The 24,097-nt window shown below is 36.4% G+C and overlaps 2 protein-coding genes across 4 annotated transcripts; both read left to right on the forward strand.

The window, feature by feature from the left end:
- The first annotated feature begins 1,514 nt into the window (after positions 1 to 1,514).
- Positions 1,515 to 12,531, forward strand: LOC139978489 (solute carrier family 22 member 6-like). Of its 2 annotated transcripts, none has more exons than XM_071988769.1 (9): positions 1,515 to 2,027; positions 3,941 to 4,171; positions 4,668 to 4,864; positions 5,377 to 5,946; positions 6,324 to 6,503; positions 7,751 to 7,836; positions 8,535 to 8,655; positions 8,805 to 8,877; positions 9,714 to 12,531. In XM_071988769.1, the coding sequence occupies exons 1-9, from the start codon at positions 1,677 to 1,679 to the stop codon at positions 9,891 to 9,893; spliced, it is 1,989 nt and encodes a 662-aa protein (XP_071844870.1). In that variant the 5' UTR covers positions 1,515 to 1,676; the 3' UTR covers positions 9,894 to 12,531. The 2 variants fall into 2 exon arrangements, with proteins under 2 accessions (XP_071844870.1, XP_071844871.1); XM_071988770.1 differs by having other exon boundaries at positions 6,324 to 6,458.
- Positions 12,532 to 14,632: 2,101 nt separating this feature from the next.
- LOC139978490 (solute carrier family 22 member 6-like) lies at positions 14,633 to 23,014 on the forward strand. Of its 2 annotated transcripts, XM_071988772.1 has the most exons (9): positions 14,634 to 15,159; positions 16,638 to 16,868; positions 17,291 to 17,487; positions 17,977 to 18,549; positions 19,730 to 19,864; positions 20,242 to 20,327; positions 21,261 to 21,381; positions 21,526 to 21,598; positions 21,821 to 23,014. In XM_071988772.1, the coding sequence occupies exons 1-9, from the start codon at positions 14,809 to 14,811 to the stop codon at positions 21,998 to 22,000; spliced, it is 1,947 nt and encodes a 648-aa protein (XP_071844873.1). In that variant the 5' UTR covers positions 14,634 to 14,808; the 3' UTR covers positions 22,001 to 23,014. The 2 variants fall into 2 exon arrangements, with proteins under 2 accessions (XP_071844874.1, XP_071844873.1); XM_071988773.1 differs by lacking the exon at positions 19,730 to 19,864 and having other exon boundaries at positions 14,633 to 15,159.
- Positions 23,015 to 24,097: the final 1,083 nt, after the last annotated feature.

The following is a 24,097-nucleotide window of genomic DNA, read 5'->3' on the forward strand; positions in this document are numbered from 1 at the left end:
GAAACGCAAATAAGCTTTTGCTTTAGACCTTTCAAGCTCTTATTTCCAAATCTGGCAGTTTCTGATACAGTAAACAATCATCTTTTTTTACCTGGTTATCTATCCTTCCTGTTAATTTTCTTGTGTGTCTCTTTCACTGATTGTGTGTTTTTTTAGTCTTGTTCCGTAAAACATATTGTGTTGTATGTTTATAGGGGTTTTTCACACGAACAGCAGACCGTCTAAAGATCGAGTGTTATGTAAAGCATAGCTACATTTCTTAAAGAGTATCTACCGCAGTTCCGTTTGGAAGGATTCTGCAGCTACCTAAGATATTGTAATCTGTCATATTCCCCTAATCTCACTGAAGATATGTGTCTCATTGTCAATTTTCCACTTGTTGTATGACTGTTTGTATTTGTGGCTAATTACATAGATATCGCTGACATGAGACTTGCACTTTAGACTACCACATTGATCTGAAATGTCGCGTTATTGGACCTGCCACAATGATGGTTCATTTCAACCCACGCAAAATGTATATATATTATAGAAATGGACGTAGATCATAAAATCTTGCAAACGTCGGCTAAAAGTTCTATGTTCCTTACGGAGTGATATTTTGTAGTGTTAATTGTGTTCTAGTACTAGAAAACCAAAACAAAGATGTAAGTCAAGATTCGCGAATCCATTTTTTCAATTAAAAGACCATGGTAACTTGCTGGAATGGTCCTTAAATGATGGAACAATTATGAATAGATCTTGTTTTTAATTTATTGTAAACAACTTCGACGACATCCAACACTATTTATCCTTCACACGCCTCGTGAACATGCAACTAATTGAGGCTCTAATTTTCTCATTGATTCTTTTGAGCTGAAGAAGTGTTTTCCGAGCTATGCTTGGTAGTCCATCCCACTTTTATCGATGACTCTATAATGCTTAAAGCGTTATTTCTCAAAAAAATAATTTAAATAAAAAGAGGTTTAGACATACAACCTGTCCTATAACATCAGTGAGTTACAACTGTTTATAACATATATAATGTATTTCTGTCAAGTTACCCTAAATCACTGCAATAATATCATATATGCTTGGCAACGTATGATTTACAATATTGGCGGTTAGTTCCAGGTTTTAGGTATCGTTATCCTTTCGGTAAATTCTTGGTGGACTCTTTATGTTGATGCGCAGCTTGTTTCCATGTTGTGTGTGTCTTTGAGCAATTTATTTTACACAACTATCAAACGTTGTTTATTTACCGGCTCATACATTAGTCCTGAAGTAAAACTTATTATTGTCATATAGCATTAATAGACAAACAAAGTCTGCGATAAATGTAATAGTTTAAATAATTTCAATGTGAAATATATTCTCATATGTTTGAACACGTTAAGTAGAATATAGCAAAACGGTTAGAACTAAACATATGAATTAGAAAAAAAAACAGAGAGCAGAGGGTTACCTAAGCCAGTGACCTTTGGAACGGTTTTATACAGCCATATATATATATATATATATATGACGTGCTTAACTGGCTACCAGTCTCATGTTGGCTGCGTACACCTTTAGTAATTTCCTCGGATTTTATAGCCTGTGGTTACCGGTAATGATGTGCACAACAACAGATTGCAAGATGATATTTTTATGGCACATTAATTCTAGTAATCAAGAGAATTCTTTCAACAAGTCTTACAATGGAATCGAAGGCATTGACCAGAAGAAGCTTGGACGATGCTTTGAAACTGGTGGGATCGTTTGGACGTTTTCACATATCTCTGCTTATTTTGAACATATTCTTTCAATTATTTGTTCCATGGATGTCTCAAATCATAACATTCATTGGTGCGACACCCGAGTATCTTTGCAAACCGCATATCGGTGACAACGAAAGTGATTATAATGACCCTGTTTTTGGTAGCACTAGTTCACCAGAAAGTTTAACTTGCGAGCGATATGTCGATCCAGTTTGGCGAAACGAAACCGAGGAATGCACAGATGGATGGTGGTATAGCAACCAAACTTATGGTGAAAATATTGTTACAGAGGTGAGAGGAACTTTTTCATTGTCAATACTTGTCAATATTTTAAGAAATACACATACAGTGACCTGCGCACTTTTCAAACAAACGGCGAAAAACCTGTTAATTGTCGTATTAATTTGTAGAAGGGATGGTTGGGAAATATAACTAACTCCTTGAGTAACCATCATCACACTGTGGAAAAGTTATTAGTCTACACTTCCTTTTGTACCTTCAAACAAATTTTTCCTGTGATATCATTGTGTCTTGACTGCTAGCTTTAATTGACGTACGGTACCATAACATGCGGCAAACCCAGCAATTAACCAAATGTTTAGTTTCGGTGAAATATAATTTAAGTTAGATGATAAGAAACTTTTTTATGAAAATTGAAATCATTAAGAAATGTTAAAGAATATTTCATTTAACTTTTATATTAGCAAGTGGTACACATATCGAACGCATTCTATAAGAAGGACACGTCCTATGTAAGCATATAAACGACAAGAGGATGAATGAAATAAGGCCTTTAGGTAATCATAAACCCCTCAGGTATTTTGTGACCATCATAGGGTCGTAACGTAGTGACAAATGCCTGTATTTGTAAAGATCATTTTCGTTTTCATTTGAGCAAAGTATAAATCGTTTTTAGTTCTTTACTACCATTGTATTGATCAAGTAATGAAACTATAACCACTGGTAATGAACCTTCTAAACCAGCAACACTCATTTAGACTGAAGTTTGAAATCTTACTCGTCTCTTTGTAAAACTAAAGACAAGCACCATTAACCATTAATACCCATGTATGACATAATACTGATAGAAGGCACAAAACTGTTGCTTATCAGAACCATCCAATAATTGTAAATGGATAAATCGATTGGTTTATTGTAAGGTCATCGACGTTGACCAAATGCTGAGCCATGACCATCATCTGAGCAGAATTTGTTTTTCTTTAATCATTTCATTCTTGACTTTTAACCTTTAACCGACGGCATTGTACTCCCATCTTATAAATATGGTCTCGATATCAACAGAAAGTGGGTAGATACATGGCTATCCTTAACGTCAGAAGTAATCAGAGATATACAACCCTTTGTCAAAGTTCATGGTATAAATAACAATCGTTTGTTACACTTTGTCTAATCTTCCACTTGAATCCTGATGATAAACAAACATATTGACCGATGTGCGGACCTTGTCCTTGCGGATAAGAAAAGACAAATAGAAATAAAAATGGGTAACAAAGTCGTTTTAAGTGGCCGTTCATGGCTGTCTAGTCTTGATGCAAATACACTCCAAGGCCGGCTGGTTAGATGACCCTACAGATATTAACTTTTGCCAAACAGAAAGATTTTAATTCCTCAACAAAAGAAACGCTTTAACTTCCTAAACGATAACACGCCAAGCCTCATAGACGCTGACATTAAATTTGAATAATTATCGAATTTTATAGATGTAAGAGCTATCTAAAGATTCACCAGTTGTGATAAAATCTATGTGCAACATTATGCGTGTTCAAAGTCAAATATCCCATTGCGCTTCAAAAGTTGTGCCTAATACTACTGAAACCCCTACGGAACCCCCAGTCCGCTGCATCTAATATGGAAAGAAAACATTTTCAATGATTAACATATCTCCTGTTATAAAGACCCCCCCCCCCACCCCACCCCATCCCTGAGCGTTTCGCCGTACCTGCGAGGCCTTAGTAAGGGACCACATAGCATCCACATGAGATAATCACTTTGATGCATTTAATGCAATTATAATACGTCTCAAAAACATTTTGCGGTTACGAGGATGTGTTGTTGAAAACTTTTATGATTGAATGATATTAACTTTACTTTTACAAGGCCAGGCTAAAAAAAAAAAAATATGATACAGACTAAAAGACAACAGTAAGTTCTATTTAGAATTCTCTTTATTTCGTAATTTACAGTTTGACTTGGTTTGTTCCAAGAAGGGGCTGACAGATTTGGCTCAATCCAGTATGATGCTTGGAGGGGCCTTCGGATCAATCATTGCTGGATTCATAGCTGATCACATTGGCAGACGACCAGTTATCATATGTTCGCTGGCTATTTTTGTTGCCAGCGGATTAGCTCTAATATTCTCGCCAAACATATCAGTATTTATCGCCCTATTTACAATCTACGGAGCAACACAACCTGTAAGTTTTTCAGAATCTAATATTCTTTTTTATTAATGGGACACTATGGTAAAGATTGTATAATCTCGTTTGGCTAGCCTATATCATTTTACATTTCTAGAACGTGTGGATTAACTGAGTAACTAGCAATTTCTAAATTACAGTTCAGCTAATGCTTAGTCTACTCTATCATGAAATATAACGACGAAAGGGCTATTTATTATCTGAGATGTAACAAGTGATATATATTAACCAAATAAAGTTTACTTGAATACTCGTCGATATGTATAGTATTATTTTCTTCCACCGATGCTTATCGCCGCCCCCCCCCCCCTTCCCAGAAATTAAGCTATTAAGAGTTAGTAACTGTTCACTGTAAAGACCTTGATATGGACAATGTGCCGTCGTGGGTTGTGTTCTCAACTGCTAGCTAATAATGCATAACGTTATGTATCATCCAGTATGTGCGGATTGGTTTAAATGCAACCTTCACTCTTCGTTATTGTTTCGAATGCAGGGATTCTGGTCCAACTGCCACATACTTTTCACTGAGTACTTGGTTCCAAGCAAACGATCAAGGATATCGGCTTTCCCGCCATTTTTCCAATCAGTAGGTTCCGTATTACTTGCGGTGCTTGCATATTACATTCGAGACTGGCGATATTTACAAGCGGTGCTGATCTTCCCATATATAATATTGTTGTCAGTCGTTTGGTAAGTATAAATCACCGGGCAGGGGCAAACCGAGAATTTCTAAGGAGGGGTTGGATCCGGGGTTAGTTGAAGTCAACCTCACAAAGGGACTTTGAGTACGAACCCCCTCCCCACCCCTCCTTCGAATTTTCTCTGATTAACTAACTCTAGAGATCAAGCATGAAGCTAGACAACAAAAATTGTAACAACAAAATTATGTTGCTCTTTGGATTGGATGCGAGCTATTCGGATTGATATCGCACATTGTTAACTACTTGGTGGTTCAAAATCAAATAGGAACAAGCGCAATCAACGTTATTCTTGCCATAAATTAGATTTTAAATTAGACATTATGTATTGATGAACATCTTGATCGATTAACTCGCACATTATAACAAAATAGGAATGAGCAGACTACGTATGACTGAAAAAACAACGCATTAGAGTATAAATTTAAAAGCCATCAGTTAGTGGAGGGTTAACATGTTTTGAATATCGCTACTATTATATTGATGGCTTTTTATCATTATTAGGTTGGTACCTGAATCAGCAAGATGGCATATATCAAGAGGGAATTTCAATAAAAGTGAGAACATTCTGAAAAGAATTGCAGTTCTTAACAGGAAAAATAGCCAGGGTCCATTTCTACATGAAGATTTCTTAAAGGAGGATATACAAGAGGGACCATTACGTAGCCCCATTGTTGTGACAGATACGCATACAGAAACTACCCCACCCACAACTAGTGAGGCTGAGAGATATGACGCATCAAAAATTCATACCAACCATGGATTTTCCTTAGATGAAGAAAACGAGGTGACATTCCTCTCTGACAGCCGTGTAGACCAAAACGTTTTGCACAACCAAAAAGATGACATAGCACCCAAAAATGGAAGTCAGGAACCTAAATCTGAGTTAGTCAAAGGTGACATTTATCATAATTATAATGACATCGATAATAAAGAGGGAATACCAACAATATCAGCGAACATTGATGCAATGTCCTCCGACAGTGATGGCGAAGTCAAAGAGACCAGAAGAAGTATTTTAGATGTGTTTAAACCACCAGTGTTGTATATAACCCTTTCCGTTTGCACGATAAGGTAAGCTTATCAGGAACTGAACGCCGGACAGTCCTCGTTGATACTTTTTGGTTTAAATGTCGATTTTCATCCCTCCTCCTCCGCCCCCCCCCCCCCTATGACACATGAACAAAAAGCTGGCATCATGGACAATCACGTTTCATCACACACCGAACATTTACTGTCTCTCAAACTTAAATGTATTTCTATTTCAACTGCAAACACTGAAACTTAGCTCATTTCATTGTTATTTGTGGAATTTCTTGTGGCCTAATGCATGCAACGTTGTTTACTCTTAAGTACTCTACACCCTTCATTCTATGACCTGATTGTAACAAAATCTTTATTGTTTATTCTATTATAGTATTTCCTGCTCTATTTCTTTCCTTTTTCGGTAGGACTGTGTACAGCGTGGTGTACTTTGGTTTCGTTCTCAATACCGGAAATCTCGCCGGAAACCCTTATTTGAATTTTATTATTGGTGGAATAATTGAAATACCAGCAAGAATGATTCCTGTCGTTTTAATCAAGAGGCACGATCAAGTTGTATTCTCGCAATTTTCAGCTGTTTCTTTAACGTCAGTCATAAATATTTTTAAATGGTGCAATAGAATGGTCTAGAATGGTTAGTATCATGCATCGGATCAATAATTTAGATCGGAATATTTCCAGTATAAATTTGAACTGTTTATCAATTTAATTCACTTATTATAGGCATATATTGAAAAAAAGGTACCTTTACGCATGCATCATTACTGGCATATGTGGCATCTACATAAAACTTCTGTTTTGAAAATACTTTATTTTATCATTAGTTTGGGCGAAAAGAAATTCCAGGTTTAAGACAATTAAGCTGAGCTTTGTTTGTTTATGATAGCCAAGAATGACAAACACGCACGTTATCAAATGAATATTTTTGAATAAATAGTCACTGTGATATTGACTCAAAAAGAACAAACAAGTTCCAAAGTAACTCCCATGATGAGAGCAGTTATTGTAAGAATCAATATGCCAGAGATAGTTCGGTAAGGATGATGGTATCTTCTTTTCTTGATAATATCGGGCCATCTGAGAGTTTGCCCCCATGGGATCAACATTCATCCACAAGCACAGTTATGATGGGGTTTTTTTGTAAAACATTACAGTCGTATAAAATATCTGAATTACCATTTAATGAAAAGTATAATCATGCATATTTCATGGGAAAGACATAACATTAGGGATAATTCAAATCTATGACTGTATAGCTGGCGAACTGATCTTCAATAACATTGTAGGAACGCGTTACACTCTATTGAAATTCTTGGTAATATTTTGCAATGTTCACAATGTTATGACTTAAGGCTGACCGTCCAATGATAACGTAAAACTTGCAGCAACGAGCCACTTCATAAGTTTTGTTTAAACTAAAGCGTGAATAATAAGCTATTGGCCCTGCGACATATTCCAGACAATTGCGCTTTGCGCTCCTTTGTGTCACTAACCAATAAAACAAATAACGATAACTTGCTGCTCCTTATTGAAGACACATTGTGTCTACTTATAAGTTTGGCTATGAAATCTTTTATTAACATTTTCAGTTTTACCTCCAACATCAAACTCTTTTTCGAAAAAAGTTGATGGGGAGGAGTAGGGAGGGAGGGCTGAAGCCGGGGATGTTAATGTGTAAAGATGCATACCGTTATTACAAATTTCTTACAAATTCTGTATTAAAACGATGTCACGCCAGAGAGATTATAAATTAATTTTCCAAAAAGTTACTAAATATGAACATTTATAACTATTTCCATGCAAATGATCTCTACGGTTGTTTTTTTCCTTTTAGACTCGGCGGCAGATTTATAACATCTACCTTCTTCCTTTTGAGTGCCGTGACATTGACAGTTATTGTCCTGATCCCAGAAGAGACAGGTTAGTAGATAAAACGACCAAACCCATCTGACGAAAGGTTCTCTTACTAATGGAGAATAAACTCATATACTTAAAAGACCAACAAAGACTTGTTTTCTTGTCAATATAGTTCACTTAGTAGTACTAAGAAGTGTACGTCATATTGGTAATAATTAATCATCTACAAGCATTAAGAAATTCAAGACAAACGTAATTCTGTTATCCGAGAAGGAAACAGTGTACGATACTACATGACTGTAATTTGTTTTTTAAATGAAGTTTTAATTTGAGGTTTTCAAATGATATTCGTAACTATCATTTGTACGTCAGAGTATCAGGTATGAACATTTGTAGACTTACATCAATGCCATGGGTCCAAAAAAGTGATAGTTGTTCAAGCGTTCAGATGACAGCCACGTTTAGAACCTTGCATCATTACACCCCACACGATTAACAAAATGACGACAATTTTTGTAACCTAGTGACACAGAATATTGTTTCACTTTTATCGTGTCTGCACTTATTTCGTAGCACTGCTTTCTTACAAATATTTCCGAAATGTTCTAAGAATGGCTTAACTGGCTGAATCTTCGTTAGTGATCTTCTACGGACAGCAAATTAAAGAAACAATTATAACATCTTTAATGGACATAAGTCGATATTAAACTCGGAGATGGGAGTGATCACGTTCTTGAATCCTTCTTTGTTCTTAATTGAAGATAGTGGAAAAAATCTAGGTACAGTTATAACGGCGGTCTCCCTCTTTGGTCGGTTCCTGGTGACAGTTACTAATGCTTCCTGCCTCTTGATGTCCATGGAGTTGTTCCCAACAACAGTGAGGTAAGATTGTCTTGTAATACTGTTCGTTACACGTGTCCGTATGGTCCGAATGTTTACAGGAACCTATGCAGTGCGATTCCCATTGAAGAACATTTCCCATTCTTACACTGTAAAGTTACACAAACTCCGACCTTTGCTTTTCTTTACAGAACTCTTGGAACTGGAGTGGCGCAATTCTTTGGTCGGTTTGGTGGCTTTTTAGCACCACTGATGTTGTATCTTGTAAGTGATTGGTTTTGTGCTACTAGTATTTAGTGAAAATGAGTGGGGGAGGTGGGTGGAGGGTGGGCGTTATATGAATTACGTATGAATATATATGTATATACACTTAGTTAGGACATATTTAAAATCTTTTCATAAAGCGGAGACGAGCGTGGCAAGTGGCACCACACAAAGATGTGAGAGTTTTGGGGCGTATTGCTCATTCATTCATTCATTTATTGCATATTTTATAGAGCTCGTTGTACTGAAAATCATGGATCGAAACTTGGTACATCCATCTCAATAGTTATATGGATATCATTTGGGATTTGTATAACGTTTCTTGGAGTTGTTCTGTGCAGTGCTGTGCTAAGAGAGACTGATTCCACTAGTGCAAATCAAACATTTGGGGGATCAGTGGTAAAGAGGTTCTGAATTTGTTAACAGGAACAACTACCATGTTCCTTTTTAATAACATGCTGCTTCAAACAATGATCAGATAAGGTTGATAACTAATAATGAAGGAATGTTTCTACAAACCAAATTATGCTTAAACCAAAATTGGAATTTCCTTAAGTAATTTGCAATAACTGTTGTACGTTATTTTTCACTTTTGTAGTCCTGCATCATTTTCTGGAATGCATATGTGAATATAGACCATTCAAGTGAAATTTTCAAGGTCATTGACTGAAATGATAATGATGCATCATTCGTCCCCACGAAAACACTACAAAACCAATACTCTGAACTGATATCTTTTTGTATTATTTAACATGGTTCATATGAATATGTAAGGATTATATTTACGAGAGAACGTCGCTCTGGAAAAGTATATCTTCAATACCTTTGATTCGCAGGATAATGTTTTCCCCGGGTTTTCATTGATCGCAATGGCCGTGGGATCTCTTACAGCATCAATTCTAGCATTCCTGCTACCAGAGACGCTCAACGAACCACAACCTGAGACGCCAGAAGACCTCAAGAAGATGATGGGCCAAAAACGCCGTCTATTGCCAACTAAAACAGTCCAACGCTAGAAGTTAAATGAAAAAAAAACAATCAATAAGTAATTTGAATCGATTTACTCCGGTAACATTCAGTGTCTTTGTTAAACAAATTCATACTGAAATATTGTAACCGTATGAAGATTGATCTAATTAATAAACAAATGTATAACTAATTATAGTGAATGGTTATATGTTCATATACTGACAGGGAAGAATTCAAATGAATACCATTGACAGCTGAAATTTGAAACTATTTTGACAGAGAAAGCCGTAATTCGTGAAATATATACACAGATTATATACTCATAAGTTGTGTAATTATAACTCAAAATTATAAACAAGTCTAAAGTTACCAATTTACTTGTTGCATATACATTTCAGATAACCCATTTCACAGTATTTCTCTTGTATTTTTGTTTTTCTGTGAAATGAAAGGTGCACTTAAAGTAGCACTTACCACCACGTATTCGTTTTGAAAAATATACGCCTTAATGGTCGTTGATGAACAATTGGTATTCCAAGCAATACAACAAGTTCAAAATGTGTTTGCAAATGGTCAATGGGTATTGGGATGTTAAGATTTTGTAAAGAATCGTATGATATAATTATAATGATGGTACTTATACAGAGGTCATTAGAGCAAACAGCTTGAGATAATCTATTTTAAAGTTTCACATACCAGCTTGCTAGGAACATTTATATTATTGCACTACCCCTTCAGAACATGACAAAATATTTCAGTACTTAAGCGATTAAAATTAAACCTTTCCAACGATCAAGTACACTTCGTATGTGTTATGTAGTTAGTTAAATACATATCAGATATCGCAACCTGAATGGATCTGAACTATTTGGAAATTGTGATTGGGCCGGTAACAAATGCCTCCTTTTTTTTCAACGCAAGACGTATACGGTTTGTAATGTATCAAACTTAATGTATATATAGTCATCTTTCCTTATAGATGGAACAAGTTCAGATACTGTGCTTTTGTGATAAATGCATGTATTGTACGTTCTTAAAAATATGGTTCAGGGGTCTGCACGCCTGGATTCGGGGGGTATAAAATACTTAACGTAATAGATGTGCACAATTCGTGTCGCGATCACGTGGCTCTCGACGTCTCTGGTACCCCAGTGCCAATTTGGTAGGCTTTCTGGTAATTTACCATTTACCCTAGAATTACGTACACGTGTTGTTTGTCTCAACACTCACAATAAATGATTCCATTAGTGAATTGTTCGTCGTCTCTTTTTGCGCATGTACATAACTTACATAAAGAGTTGATTGTGCATATATTAAGGGTGATTACTCATGAAAAAAACCTTTATCGAATTGTTGTATAGTCGAATTATGATGAAAGCCGTCTATGTGCACCGCTAGCTTAATTGTTTATCTTTGCAAACCCTATATCGACAAGAAAAAACAAATCATGTGTCCACTGTATGCTCAACAACATATTTCAATGTCTACAATTTGGACATGCTATTCTTTGAACTCTTGTAAAGTGCATTTTGATTTCAGAGTGGTGTATATATGCAGACAAACCCAACCAACTATTATTCAAAAAGCTTGAATTTGGTCATTGCTCACAAACCAACATGAGTTAAATACTAAGACCAAAAACGAAAAACAAAATGAAACAGGCGTTAGTACGTATAGATGCAAATGGAAGGTAACATGATGATACATAAAAGAAACGCAAAAAGGGGCAGTGTAATGAAATCATCACAACAGACGTTTTATGGATATCGTAAACTCGTTATACATTCTCGAGCTCCACCTAATCCATCAACGCTGTTTAACTGTTAATTCAAGAGTTTATTGTTCTTTTCTGTCACCCGATTATCATGGCTTTATCAGTTAAAACTTGTAAAGGTGTGTACCCGTAAATCAGTTAAAACTGATGGGTGCTATTATTTCTTAACATGTGTTACATTTATGACGAGTTGTTATTGAGCAGGACTTAAACAAACATAACAATAATAGACATTCAAACTTATGCATAATGATTGACTGGAATAACCAGAATACTAAAGGTTTCGCCAATAATTTCGTCTACATTTTAAGAGAAAGTGGGCACCGTGACACTTAACTACAGAAAGCTTATAATCTGCATTTGAACCATCTTCACATGGTAACTTACCTAGTCAAACGTAGGAACAGATGTTTAGAATGCTAAGCCGTCATTAGTTTAAATAGCCTTTGAGTAATGAACTCGTCTGTTATTATTTTTCCTCGGTAGCATCTACTGACAGGTATAACATGTGTTACGGTGTTACAACACATTTCAGTTTATGCTGATTAGTGGTCGTCTCTTATTCACAGTACAAACCGATCAAGCCATGTACATTGGGTGCACAGTAGCATCTGCTGACAGGTCTAAAATTTGTTACGGTGCTATAACACAATTCAGTTTATACTGATTAGCGGTTGTCTCTTATTCACAGTACAAACTGAACAAGCCAAGTACACTGGGTGTTTCTGTCCCTATCGTCTCTACAGTGGCGTATACAGTCTTGTCTTGTGTTTTTCTATTTTTTTAGTTATCCTTAACATAGAACTGCCTAGTTGGTAATCCATACCTGTATTTTGTGAAATGGTGAACTTCATACCTATACCTGTTCTCTTCATAAATAGGTTAGGATCAACATATGATTAGATTGAACTTTAATTTCAAACAAGTAGAAGGAACCGAAAAGCCAGAGGGTAAGATAAGACAGTACTTTAAAAAAATCGGTAAAGATGTTGGTAACAAGACAACAGTAAATGGTAATATTTGCATATGGTATATATCATAAATATATCATAACACTCTCAAGTTCGAATTGTGTACGTGTATTAATTGTGATCCTATGTACAACAACATTTGATCATGATATTCATTAGAGGTGTAATCATTGGAAGTTCAAATCGGCAATTACATTAAGAAGTTATGATTTGTTGCAACTGCGATGATTATTAACTCTATAACTTGTGTACTTAGAGATATGTTTGAAGTAGGCATTAAATCGTACGTTATAAGTAAAGATAATTGCCCACAAAAAACTCTTATTAAGAATTAATTGATATATTACTCAAAGTCTCAATACGTGTTTGCTGATGAATTTCGGAAAACAAACTTCCGAATCAGATTCAATGTTTCTTAGTATAAATGCACTTTGACCAGATGGGTTTAATTGGGAAAAGCTGTCGCAATGGATTTTTTTTCTGTTGCCCTTATAGCGCAAACGATTAACCGTAGAACCACTGCAAACACCCATATTATACCCAATTTCACGGAGGAAACGTCTGAAAAACACATGTTTATTCCTTGCAATGGAAGGAAATGACACAATTTGGCAAGCTACATCGGTAAGACCGAAAGAAAGACACTATTCAAGAGAATGGACCTACCTAACACAGGCCAGCACACAGGCCTAACCGTCGTAAACAAAACAGAGAGACTAGATTGGCGCATGATATGTTGGGCGGGCTTGCAAATATTCATTGAAGTTTGTAGAATCTACGGACTCGTTAAAAAATCTGGTGAATTTTATTCAGCTCAAATATTTTACGACAGATAACTTAATAAAAGTAATGATTATTAATATGAAAATTGCATTTCATTGCAGTGTCATTTTCACTGACCTTTAAGGGCAGTAAGCTGGAAAGGTCGAAGTTAAAATGTGGCAAACACACATTGAGATTTTAACATAATGGATTCATCGATCTTTCCCTCACCTTCTTAGAACAAAAAAAAGCATACGAGCGTGCTTACGATATCTAGTGGCCAACTGTTAATCATAACGGATCCAGAGATAAACATTTATAAGCTGGCTAACTGGTTTCGGGAAAGATTGCTACAGACAGTGTCCCTATTTTCACAATATCAAGCTCACAGAAAGTTTTTTGTATCTAGTATCAAGAGCATCGGAACACTAATACCAAAGACTTTGACTTGTAAAGCCAAAATTAATTCACAACTTTATAAAACACTAGACATATCATTTAAATCAGACGCGGTTCCAGGAGGTACTACAAATAGACAACGCCTCTTTTTTCAACTCTACACAAAAAATATAAATTAGTTATCAACACAATCTTGGTTGAGACCCTAATTTATCGTCTAAATGTGTATCAGCCTGACATCCTATCATGTATTAAATGTAACTTAATCTAGGGGACGGCGATCTAGGGGAATGGTCTTTTAAAGATGAAACGATTATGAATAGATTATGTTTTGATAACAATCTTCCGTAACATCCAACACCATATATCTTCGATATGTTGTGACATTAATTGAGGTGGGAAACGTATGATATGTTTTGCGTTTTTCATTGATTCTGATATGCTGAAGGAATGTTTTGCGAGATATATGCTTGGTAGTCCATGTAACTTTCATTGATGAGCATTTAATGTTAAAGTGTTATTTGTCAAAACATTTTAAATGAGAGTGGTACAGGAATTAAACCTGGCCTGCAATATCATACTATAAGTATAACATCATGTGGTTTGCCCAATTGGCGGTTCGATTTCCTTTCTATAAATTATTGTCGGACTCTTTTTGTTGATGTGCACCTTTTGACCTTGTTTTCTTGTATTACTCAAGTAGACTGTAAACGGTAGTTTGAATCTATAAAAAGATATTTATTTACCTACTTAAACCCTGATGTAGTAAAACTTACTTCCATTGTTATTAACAGAGTGACGCATAAGATTGTGATAAACCGCAAATGTTTAAGCAATGAACTTTGGAACAGTTAGTTACAGTTACAGGTAAATGATATTCTTCATTAGCCAACATATTTCAGTTGGCTGCGTGCAACCAGTTTACTTGAGTGAGTTCCTCGGATTTTATTGTTAGTGGTTACGAGTAATGATGTGTGCAACAGCAGATTAGAGGGTATTTATATGGCGCACCAATTTTGGTCATCAAGTGCCTGAATTCTGTGAATAGTTCTTACAATGGAATCGAAGGCCTTGAGCAGACGAAGCTTGGACGATGCTTTGAAACTGGTGGGATCGTTTGGACGTTTTCACAAATCTCTGCTTATTTTGAACATATTCTTTCAGTTATTGGTTCCATGGAATTCTCAAGTCATATCATTCATTGGTGCGACACCCGAGTATCTTTGCAAACCGCATATCGGTGACAACGAAAGTGATTATATTGACCCTGTTCTTGGTAGCACTAGTTCACCAGAAATTTTAACTTGCGAGCGATATGTCGATCCAGTTTGGCGAAACGAAACTGAGAAATGCACAGATGGATGGTGGTATAGCAACGAAACGTATGGAGAAAATATTGTTACAGAGGTGGGTGGAACTTTTTCATTGTCAATACTCTTCAATATGGAATATGTACAATATTCAATAAGAAATACACATACAGTGACCTGCGCACTTTTCAAACAAACGGAGAAAAATCTGTTGATTGTCGTATTAATTTGTAGACGGAATGGTTAGGAAATATCACCAACTCCTGTACCTTGATTTCTAGTTGCAAGTAACATACGGTACCTGTAAAATGCAGAACACGAAACGTTTAGTTGGGTGACATATATAGTATAGGTTAGATGATAAGAATTTGAAAAGTATCTTTAAGAAATGTTGATGAATGTATTATTTAATTTTGCATTAGCAAGTGGTACACATCGAACGCTCTCTATTAGAAAGACATTCCTTTGTTTCACGTCAACAATCAAACTATCTTACACAACTAAACCAATTGGTTTATCGTACAGTCAGCGAGGTCGACCAAATGGTAAATCCATGGTAATCACGTGAGAAGAAATGTTGTCTTTAAATGTGTCGCTTGGTGATGGCATGTAGCCTACACTCGTCTCATAACCATGAAAATGGGTTCATACAAGGCTATCCTTGAAATCAGCAGTATCAAAGATAAAAAGTCAAAAGTTCATTGTTTAATTAATTAACAGTCTCTTTGATTACTACACTATGTAATCTAACGTTAGTTGTTAATAATACAGATACATGTAATGACAGACTTGCGAACCTCTGTCATTTAGGATAAGAAAAAAGTGAAAAACAGTTGGTTAACAAAGTTGGTTTATATGGCCGTCCATGGCTGTCTAATCTTGATGCAAATACAGTCCAAGTCCCGGCTGGTTAAATTACCCGACAAAAGTCAACGATTCTCTAAACAGAAAGTTCCAACGAAACACCATAACTTCCTAAACGGAAACACTTTAAAGCCTCATGGACGCTGAATAATTATCAAATTTTATGGATATAAGGGTAAGCTAAACATTCACCAATTGTGATATAGGAATTATGTGCATCATTAAGCGTGTTCAAAATCAAGTGTCATACTGCCCTGCAAAATGTTTGCCTCCCCATCCCAACCTACTATTGAACTCTCTCTCCGCTGTATCTACTAAGGAAAGCAGAAATGCTTAATGTTGAACATATCTCCTGTCATAATTCCCCCCCCCCCATTTTGTTTTTTCCCTACAAGGCCTTAGTAAGGGACAATAGAGCATCCACATGACATAATTACATACACTTTTGCATTTAACTAATTTAATACAAGAATGCATTTATATTTTCGTTAAGCTGTTTCCTTAAATTCTTCACATATCACAAACTTTGATTGTGAACCTTCTGCATTAGATTTTCTCACATCTTGTTACGGGAATGTAATGTTCTTATCTTTCTGTGATTGGATGAAATTGATATTTATTTTACAAGACCGGTCTAAGCTCAAAGTCTTATTAACAATAAATCACAGCAGTACGAACAATTTAGATTTCTCTTTATTTCTCAATTTCTAGTTTGACTTGGTTTGTTCCAAAAAGGGGCTGACAGATTTGGCCCAGTCTAGCATGATGCTTGGAGGAGCCTTCGGATCAATCACTGCTGGATTACTAGCTGCTCACATTGGAAGACGACCAGTCATCATATGTTCGCTGACTATATTTGTTGCCAGTGGATGTGCTCTAATATTCTCGCCTAATATAGCAGTTTTCATAGCCTTATTTACAATCTACGGAGCAACACAACCTGTAAGTTTTCCAAACTTCTACGGATTTTGCTACAAAATAGACACCTTTTTTATGAATGTTCAAAATTATAAATTAACAGGTAATGTTAGGAATTTCTAATTACAGTTCAGATCTAGTTTATCGTGAAATATATCGATCATTTATCATCTGTGGTGACATATATTTAGCAAGTGAAATTCACAGGAATACTCGTCATTATGTAACAACTAGTTTCCTCCAACGATGCTTATCCAAAAAATTAAACATTTTGAGAGTTACGAATGTCTTCACCGTATAGTTGTACGTTAGTAGCTGAAGTTTTAATCCGCTTGCTAATAAGGTATAACGTTCCGCTTGCTAATAAGGTTTAACGTTATATATCATTCATGATAGGCAGTTGGGAATAAGTACAACCTTCACTCTTCGTTTTGTTTTGAATGCAGGGATTCTGGACCAACTGCCACATACTTTTTATGGAGTACTTGGTTCCGAGCAAACGATCAATGATTTCGGCTTTCCCGCCATTTTTCCAGTCAGTAGGTTCCGTATTACTAGGAGTGCTTGCATATTACATTCGAGACTGGCGATATTTGCAATCTGTGCTGATCTTCCCATATATATTACTGTTGTCAATCGTTTGGTAAGTATGAATCACCGGGCAGGGGCAGACCGAGAATTTTCTAAGGAGGGTTTCGACCCGGGTAAATCCAAGCCGACATGATAAAGGAAATCTGGCGTGAGACCCCCACCCCTCCCTCGTAACGCTAGAGATTAATCAAAATGCAATTAATTCGAAATCGTCTGTGAACTCTAAGGCCGAATCTCGAATGAGAACTTTGGTCCAGAACTCTGTTGATTGCAGTGGAAATTATTATTGCGTTGGCTCTTTATCATTAAAAGTGACTATTTATGTTGATATTTATCATTTTGTAATAAGGTAATAGTTGATTAAATTCGTCGCAATTTATCATATTAATTGTTAAACATAAAACAAGGAACATACATGCGTCTGTGTTTGACAAGTTTCTGTAATCCGCCTTTTTGCAAGTTGAAATAGATACTCTTCTTTAGGTGGAAACCAAATGTCAATTCATTGCTTTGCATATAGTCCTCTTTCCTTACTTCGAAGGTTAATCCCTGAGTCAGCAAGATGGCATCTTTCGAAAGGGAATTTCAATACTAGTGAGAACATTCTGAAAAGAATTGCAGTTATCAATAGGAAAAATAGCCAGGGTCCATTCCTACATGAAGATTTCTTAAATGAAGATATACAAGAGGGACGATTAAATAGCACCATTGTTGTGCCAGATACACACACAGAGACCACCCCACCCACAACTAGTGAGGCTGAGAGATATGACGCATCAAATATTCATACCAACCAAGGATTTTCCATAGATGAAGAAAACGAGGTGACAGTCCTCTCTGACAGTCGTGTAGACCAAAACGTTTTGCAAAACCAAAAAGATGACATAGCTCCCTCAAATGGAAGTCAGGTACCTGAATCTGAGTTAGTCAAAGGTGACATTTATCATAAATATACCAACATCGATAACAAGGAAGAAATACCAACGATATCTGCAAATATTGATGCAGTGTCCGCTGGAAGTGATGGCAAAGACTCCCAAGAGCCAAAGAGAAGCATTTTAGATGTGTTTAAACCACCAGTGTTGTATATAACTCTTTCTGTTTGCACGATAAAGTAAGTCCATCAGGCACAGAAGAAAACACCGTACAGTCCTCGGTGTCACTTTTTAACCGAAATCCCCCCCCCCCCCCGCCCCTTACATTAGCAAAAAGCTAACATCATGGACAAAGACGTTTTGCTTCTTCACGCCTAGCCTTCACTCAAGATGCATACCACCCACCACTAGTTGTACAACTGCGCCCGTATACATATTAATTATCACTACTGACAATGTTATTATTTTACGACTTTTGTTACTTTAAATTACTTAAATTGTAATTTGTAACTGCCTTTCAATAACCTATTCTGAAGAACGTATTACCTCATTTGCATAGTTAAATACCATGATATGCTGAAGATAATGAAATCCATAGTTTAAGAGTACAGTGAACAGTAAAAAAAAAAGAAATTGTTAGCACATACGATTGCTCATTAGCCTTTAATAGGTGGTTTTTGTCTTGCTGTAGATCACAAAATGAAGCAGCAAATTTTTACATCCTTTAATTACAAAACAATTTATTGACGTTCATGACAAGTCCCTATAAATGTGGAGTTGCGTGATTTCCTCAAGAATTTAGCACTTAAAATCTGCAGTATTTAGTATGAAATATCTTGCATTTAGTTGTAAGTTACATCATTTTATACGTATGAATCGTGAACACCAAGTGTGTTAAAGCATTTAATGTGACTTACAGATTGGAGGCTCGGGTACTGGCCACATCTATTCGTTATGTTTTTGGGTAAAGTACTTAATCTCAATTTCCTCTCTTATCCAATTATGCAGGACGCTGAAGCTACATGCATGGACAACTTATATACTTTGATTTCCTTCAGTTAACAAAGGGACTTTCAACATTTTGGCCACTTCTTATCAACTGTTTGATCACACACTAAACATTTATTGTCTCGAAAATTAACGTTTATTTATATTTCATATGCAAACCTTGAGACTCGTGAACTTATTTAATCATTACTTCGATCGTGCATTATATCGCCTGATTGTGCCAACATCAGCGTAAGATACAGCTTCCTTGTACATGAATTGACATTGGATGTAATAGTTTGATGCGTATTCGAGTTGAACTATGAGTGAGTATAAATTTATGAAATGAAACCAGCTACATTTTGTGGGCTAAGTTAAACGTTCTTTTCTCTTTTATATTATTCTAATGATATTTCTTTCCTTTTTCGTTAGGGCGGTGTACAGCATGGTGTACTTTGGTTTTGTTCTTAATACTGGGAATCTCGCCGGAAACCCTTATCTAAATTTTATTATTGGCGGATTAATTGAAATACCAGCAAGAATGATTCCTGTCGTTTTAATCAAGAGGCACGATAAAATTATAGGCTTTGCATGAAATAGTTTAAGCTGTTTCGTTAACTGCAGTCATACATCTTTATTTATGATATGTTTGCACATTGTTTGCATTTTGAATAGCGGATCAACAATTTAAATGGTTATATGTCAAAATTAATTGACCTTTTTTACCAATTTAAGATTTAAGATGGTTTATATCGAATTCCCCCCCCCCCCCCCGTACCATGAAACTAGCTGCACGCCATATGGCTATATGGGGGATATGTAAACGTGTACAGATGCACGCAGTTCATTTGGTATGGTTTCTTTGGAATAATATATATAAGAAATATGAACATCGATAACTGTTATCTATACATATGATCTCTATGGTTGTTATTTCCTTACAGACTCGGCGGCAGATTTATAGCATCTACCTTCTTCCTTTTGTGTGCCGTGACATTGACAGTTATTGTCCTGATCCCAGAAGAGACAGGTTAGTAGATAAAACGACCAAACCGATTTGACGAAAGGTTCTCTCACTAATGGAGAATAAACTCATATACTTAAAAGACCAACAAAGAGTTTGTTTTTCTTGTCAACATTAGTAGTAAGAAATGGACGTCATCTTATGGCAAACTGAATTCAAGACAAACAAAATGCTACTTTTCGAGTAGGAAACATTATAAATTACTAAATTGTTGTAATTTAAATTTTAAAATGATCCTAAAAGTGGGGTTTTCAGATGATGTTCGTTACTCTAATTTGTATGTTACCACGTACTATATGAACACAAAATCTGATAATTGTTCAAGCATTGAGATGACACGTTTAGGTTCTTGCATCATCACATCCCGCACAATAAGCAAAAACAAAAGTGGCCTGGTGTTAAAGAGGTCACTGGAATCTTCTAATTCTGTCGAACTGAACATTAATTTTTGAGATATAATGATATAAGATGAAACCAAAGACGATAAAGCTAGTCCGTCAAATTTTCACCGTCTGGTGCAATTAACTTATAACAACCTTTTAATGATCGTGTGTCTATGACTGCATCATATGAAGCTTGTACTGCAAACTTGTACCATGAATACCCAGTGGTACAAACAACTGTTGTGTAAATCCTCCGGAAACTAACTGGTCTTTTCATAATAATACTTATAGCGGACACAGTTTTAGAAGTTTATGGCTGGTAACGACCACTTTTGTCACAATAGTGACACCGAACACAACTGGTTCACCTTCATGCATTCTGCACATATTTGTAGCACTGTGTTTTTGACACATATTTCCAAAATGGTCTAAGAATGGATTACTCTCTGGATCTTAATTAATTATCTTCAGTAGATATCGTAAGTCGATATCAAATTCTGTAATTGAAAAGGTCACCTTCTTGTAGTCTTCGTTACGCGTATTTCATTATCTCAAGATGGTGGGAAATCTCTAGGCACAGTTATAACGGCGTTCTCCCTCTTTGGTCGGTTCCTGTTGACAGTTAACGATTCTGCTTGCATCGTGATGATAATGGAGTTGTTTCCAACAACACTGAGGTAAGTTTGTCTTGTAATACTGTTCCTTACACGTATCTGTACTGTCCAAAGCTTTACAAGAACCCGTACAGTACACTTCCCATTCAAGACTATCTGCCATTTCTTCACTGTGAAGTTACACAAACCTCTTTGCTTTCTTTACAGAACTCTTGGAACTGGAGTGACGGAATTCTTTAGTCGTCTTGGTGCAGTTTTTGCACCACTCATGTTGTATCTTGTAAGTGATTAGTTTTGTATTAATGGAATGGATTGAAAGGGTAAAGTCCTAATGCTGCACCATTCATTCCACCTCCTTTTGTTTCATAAAAGACTGTAAAACCCAAATTCTGAACTGATATCTTTTTTCTGTTATTCATCATGGTTCGTTCATATCCACATGTTAGGATTATATTTACGATATAACATCACTTTGTATATCTTCAATACCTTTGTTTTATAGGATAATATCTTCCCTGGGTTTTCATTGATCGCAATGGCTGCGAGCTCCCTTACAGCATCAATTCTAGCATTCCTGTTACCAGAGACACTCAATGAACCACAACCTGAGACGCCAGAAGATCTCAAGAAGCTGATGGGCCAAAAGCGTCGTCTCTTGCCAACTAAAACAAACAAACGCTAAAGATTAAGCGAAAACAATAATCCAATAAATACTTTGAAGTGACTTGATTTCTTCTTGGTAATGGTCAATGGCTTTGTCGAACAAATTAAGAGTCAGTTTGTGAATTGTTCGTCGTCTCATCTTTGCGAATGCAAGCTAAGCTGTTCACTTTTTACATTGCTTACACAAAGAGTTTACAGTGTTTACAGTCTGGTGCTTCCTCAATTATAACTAAATTTATCTACCGGATTGTACGTTAAATATGTTATGAAATCATATATGAGCGATAGACCTATCGACAAACATACAGTTGTAATAGTTTTTTTTTTCAAATATTCATTTAGTTGTAGCGATCATTATGTTGAACATATTTGGCGATATGAGACTGAAGAATTCAGCTGCATTTGTGGTATAGCGATGAAACTAACGGTAAAACGATTGTTAGAGAGGTGAATGGAGCAATGCCCTATTATTAATAATTGGAATATGGTGAGAGATACAACTCTAGTGACGTGTGCACTTTATTGTAATATCAGACGGTCTGGAATTTAACGGCAAATATATTTGTAGTTGCAAAAGTACACCTGTTTAAAGGTGTTTACTGGAGGTCGTGTGAACTACGCCGATCGGGTGCAAGGCACTGCAATGTTAGCATTTGCAAGGTGGAACTTCATACGGACCTAGGATCTCAATTCCATATCCTACTTGGTCCACAAAAAGGATCCGGGAGATTACGTTGAGGGTCCGGCCTTCGGCCCAAAAGTGGGCTAGCTGTCTTGCAATGGAGGGCTCTTGTCTATTAGACTTGGTTGATGTTCAGCTTTCAGTGAAACCATGGCCTCAATCAGGCGTATTCTCATGTTAACCTTGGTTTTGTTTTCAAATGGTTATTTGCACTGCCTTCTTCATCATCATGTCTGCCTAAGCTCGATTCCCTTGTTTTCTTTTTATTTCTAATTCATTTTTCCTCGCTATGTAATCAATTTTAATTCAAATTAAATTTATTCTCACGTCCGCCTAGGCTCGACGAAGCAATTTTGTATTTTTTTTAACATTCTTCTTCTTCCTTTATGATTTTCTCGGTTAAATATATGTGCTTCGATGCAAGTTGGTCTAATTTTTTGACGGTGAGGGGGTTATTTCACACATGCAGACAGTAGTTCATTGTAATATTTTGCGCAACAGATTTAGACTAGAGACCTAAGTGGTTTACTTCATTTCTGTCGCGGTCGTCAGCTTCTACGGAATATTTTTCGGAAAGTATATACAACGACGGAAACGCTGCCAGCAGGGGAAAGGAAGTGTTTCTGGCTACAGTATTAAGCCAACGAGGCTTCTTTTCTTGCACGCTTTATAGTCTATGTTCGTTTGGGGAATGTTTTGTCAATATTTAACCTATTAAGTACCCCTACGTGTGGACAAAGCTTTGCTCCTGTAAGAGCTACTTCTCAATCCCTATGTGCTGATAATATGTGAGGCAGGCTCTTGAAAGACAGTGCGATACAACAGGTAGTACCGTCATGGCACGAGAAAGTATGAGAACCTAATGGAAATAGCTGCACGATTCAGGTGTAATTTTACCATTAGATGGACAGGAATACGAAACTTTGTTTAGTCACCCCACTCTCAGCTCCATGCTTCTCCTTTCCATACATACCACTCATCTGACTCATTTATGTTGAGTGCATTCAGGGGCGTATCCAGGGGGGGGCGCAACAGGCGCGCGCCCCCCCTATTGGCCGTCACCAAAAAAAAAAAAGTTTAGCAAAAAAAAAAAATTGATGACGACCTTTATGTGAGATGTCGGTGATCGCTCAACCCCCCCCCCCCCTCCCGTATGCTTTATTTTTTGTTTGCCAAAAAAAGGTTCTGGCGAAGTTCGGCGGCATAATAGTTTTAGAAACATAGATGGTAATTGTGTTTGTATTATCACTATAAACACTAAATGACATGCCAGCCATACTAAATTGTGTCCATATTTACTGGAAATATTGCTTATTAAGGTCGAAAAATGGATCACATATGGCCATGGGCGGCGATCCTGGGTGGAGGGGGGATATATCCCCCCATGAAAATGGGTGGAGGGGATGTAATGCACCATATCCCCCCCCCCCACCA

Source organism: Apostichopus japonicus, chromosome 13, assembly GCF_037975245.1.
Source record: "Apostichopus japonicus isolate 1M-3 chromosome 13, ASM3797524v1, whole genome shotgun sequence".
NCBI classification, from domain to species: domain Eukaryota; kingdom Metazoa; phylum Echinodermata; class Holothuroidea; order Aspidochirotida; family Stichopodidae; genus Apostichopus; species Apostichopus japonicus.

Bases quoted from the DNA above. Each gene is read 5' to 3' on its own strand.
- LOC139978489 (XM_071988769.1), top strand. From the start codon at position 1,677: ATGGAATCGAAGGCATTGACCAGAAGAAGCTTGGACGATGCTTTGAAA. The intron at 4,172-4,667 runs GTAAGTTTTTCA...TTTCGAATGCAG, and splicing joins TCTACGGAGCAACACAACCT to GGATTCTGGTCCAACTGCCA. The intron at 7,837-8,534 runs GTTAGTAGATAA...TCTTAATTGAAG, and splicing joins CCTGATCCCAGAAGAGACAG to ATAGTGGAAAAAATCTAGGT.
- LOC139978490 (XM_071988772.1), top strand. From the start codon at position 14,809: ATGGAATCGAAGGCCTTGAGCAGACGAAGCTTGGACGATGCTTTGAAA. The intron at 19,865-20,241 runs GCACGATAAAAT...ATTTCCTTACAG, and splicing joins CCTGTCGTTTTAATCAAGAG to ACTCGGCGGCAGATTTATAG. The intron at 21,599-21,820 runs GTAAGTGATTAG...TTTGTTTTATAG, and splicing joins CACCACTCATGTTGTATCTT to GATAATATCTTCCCTGGGTT.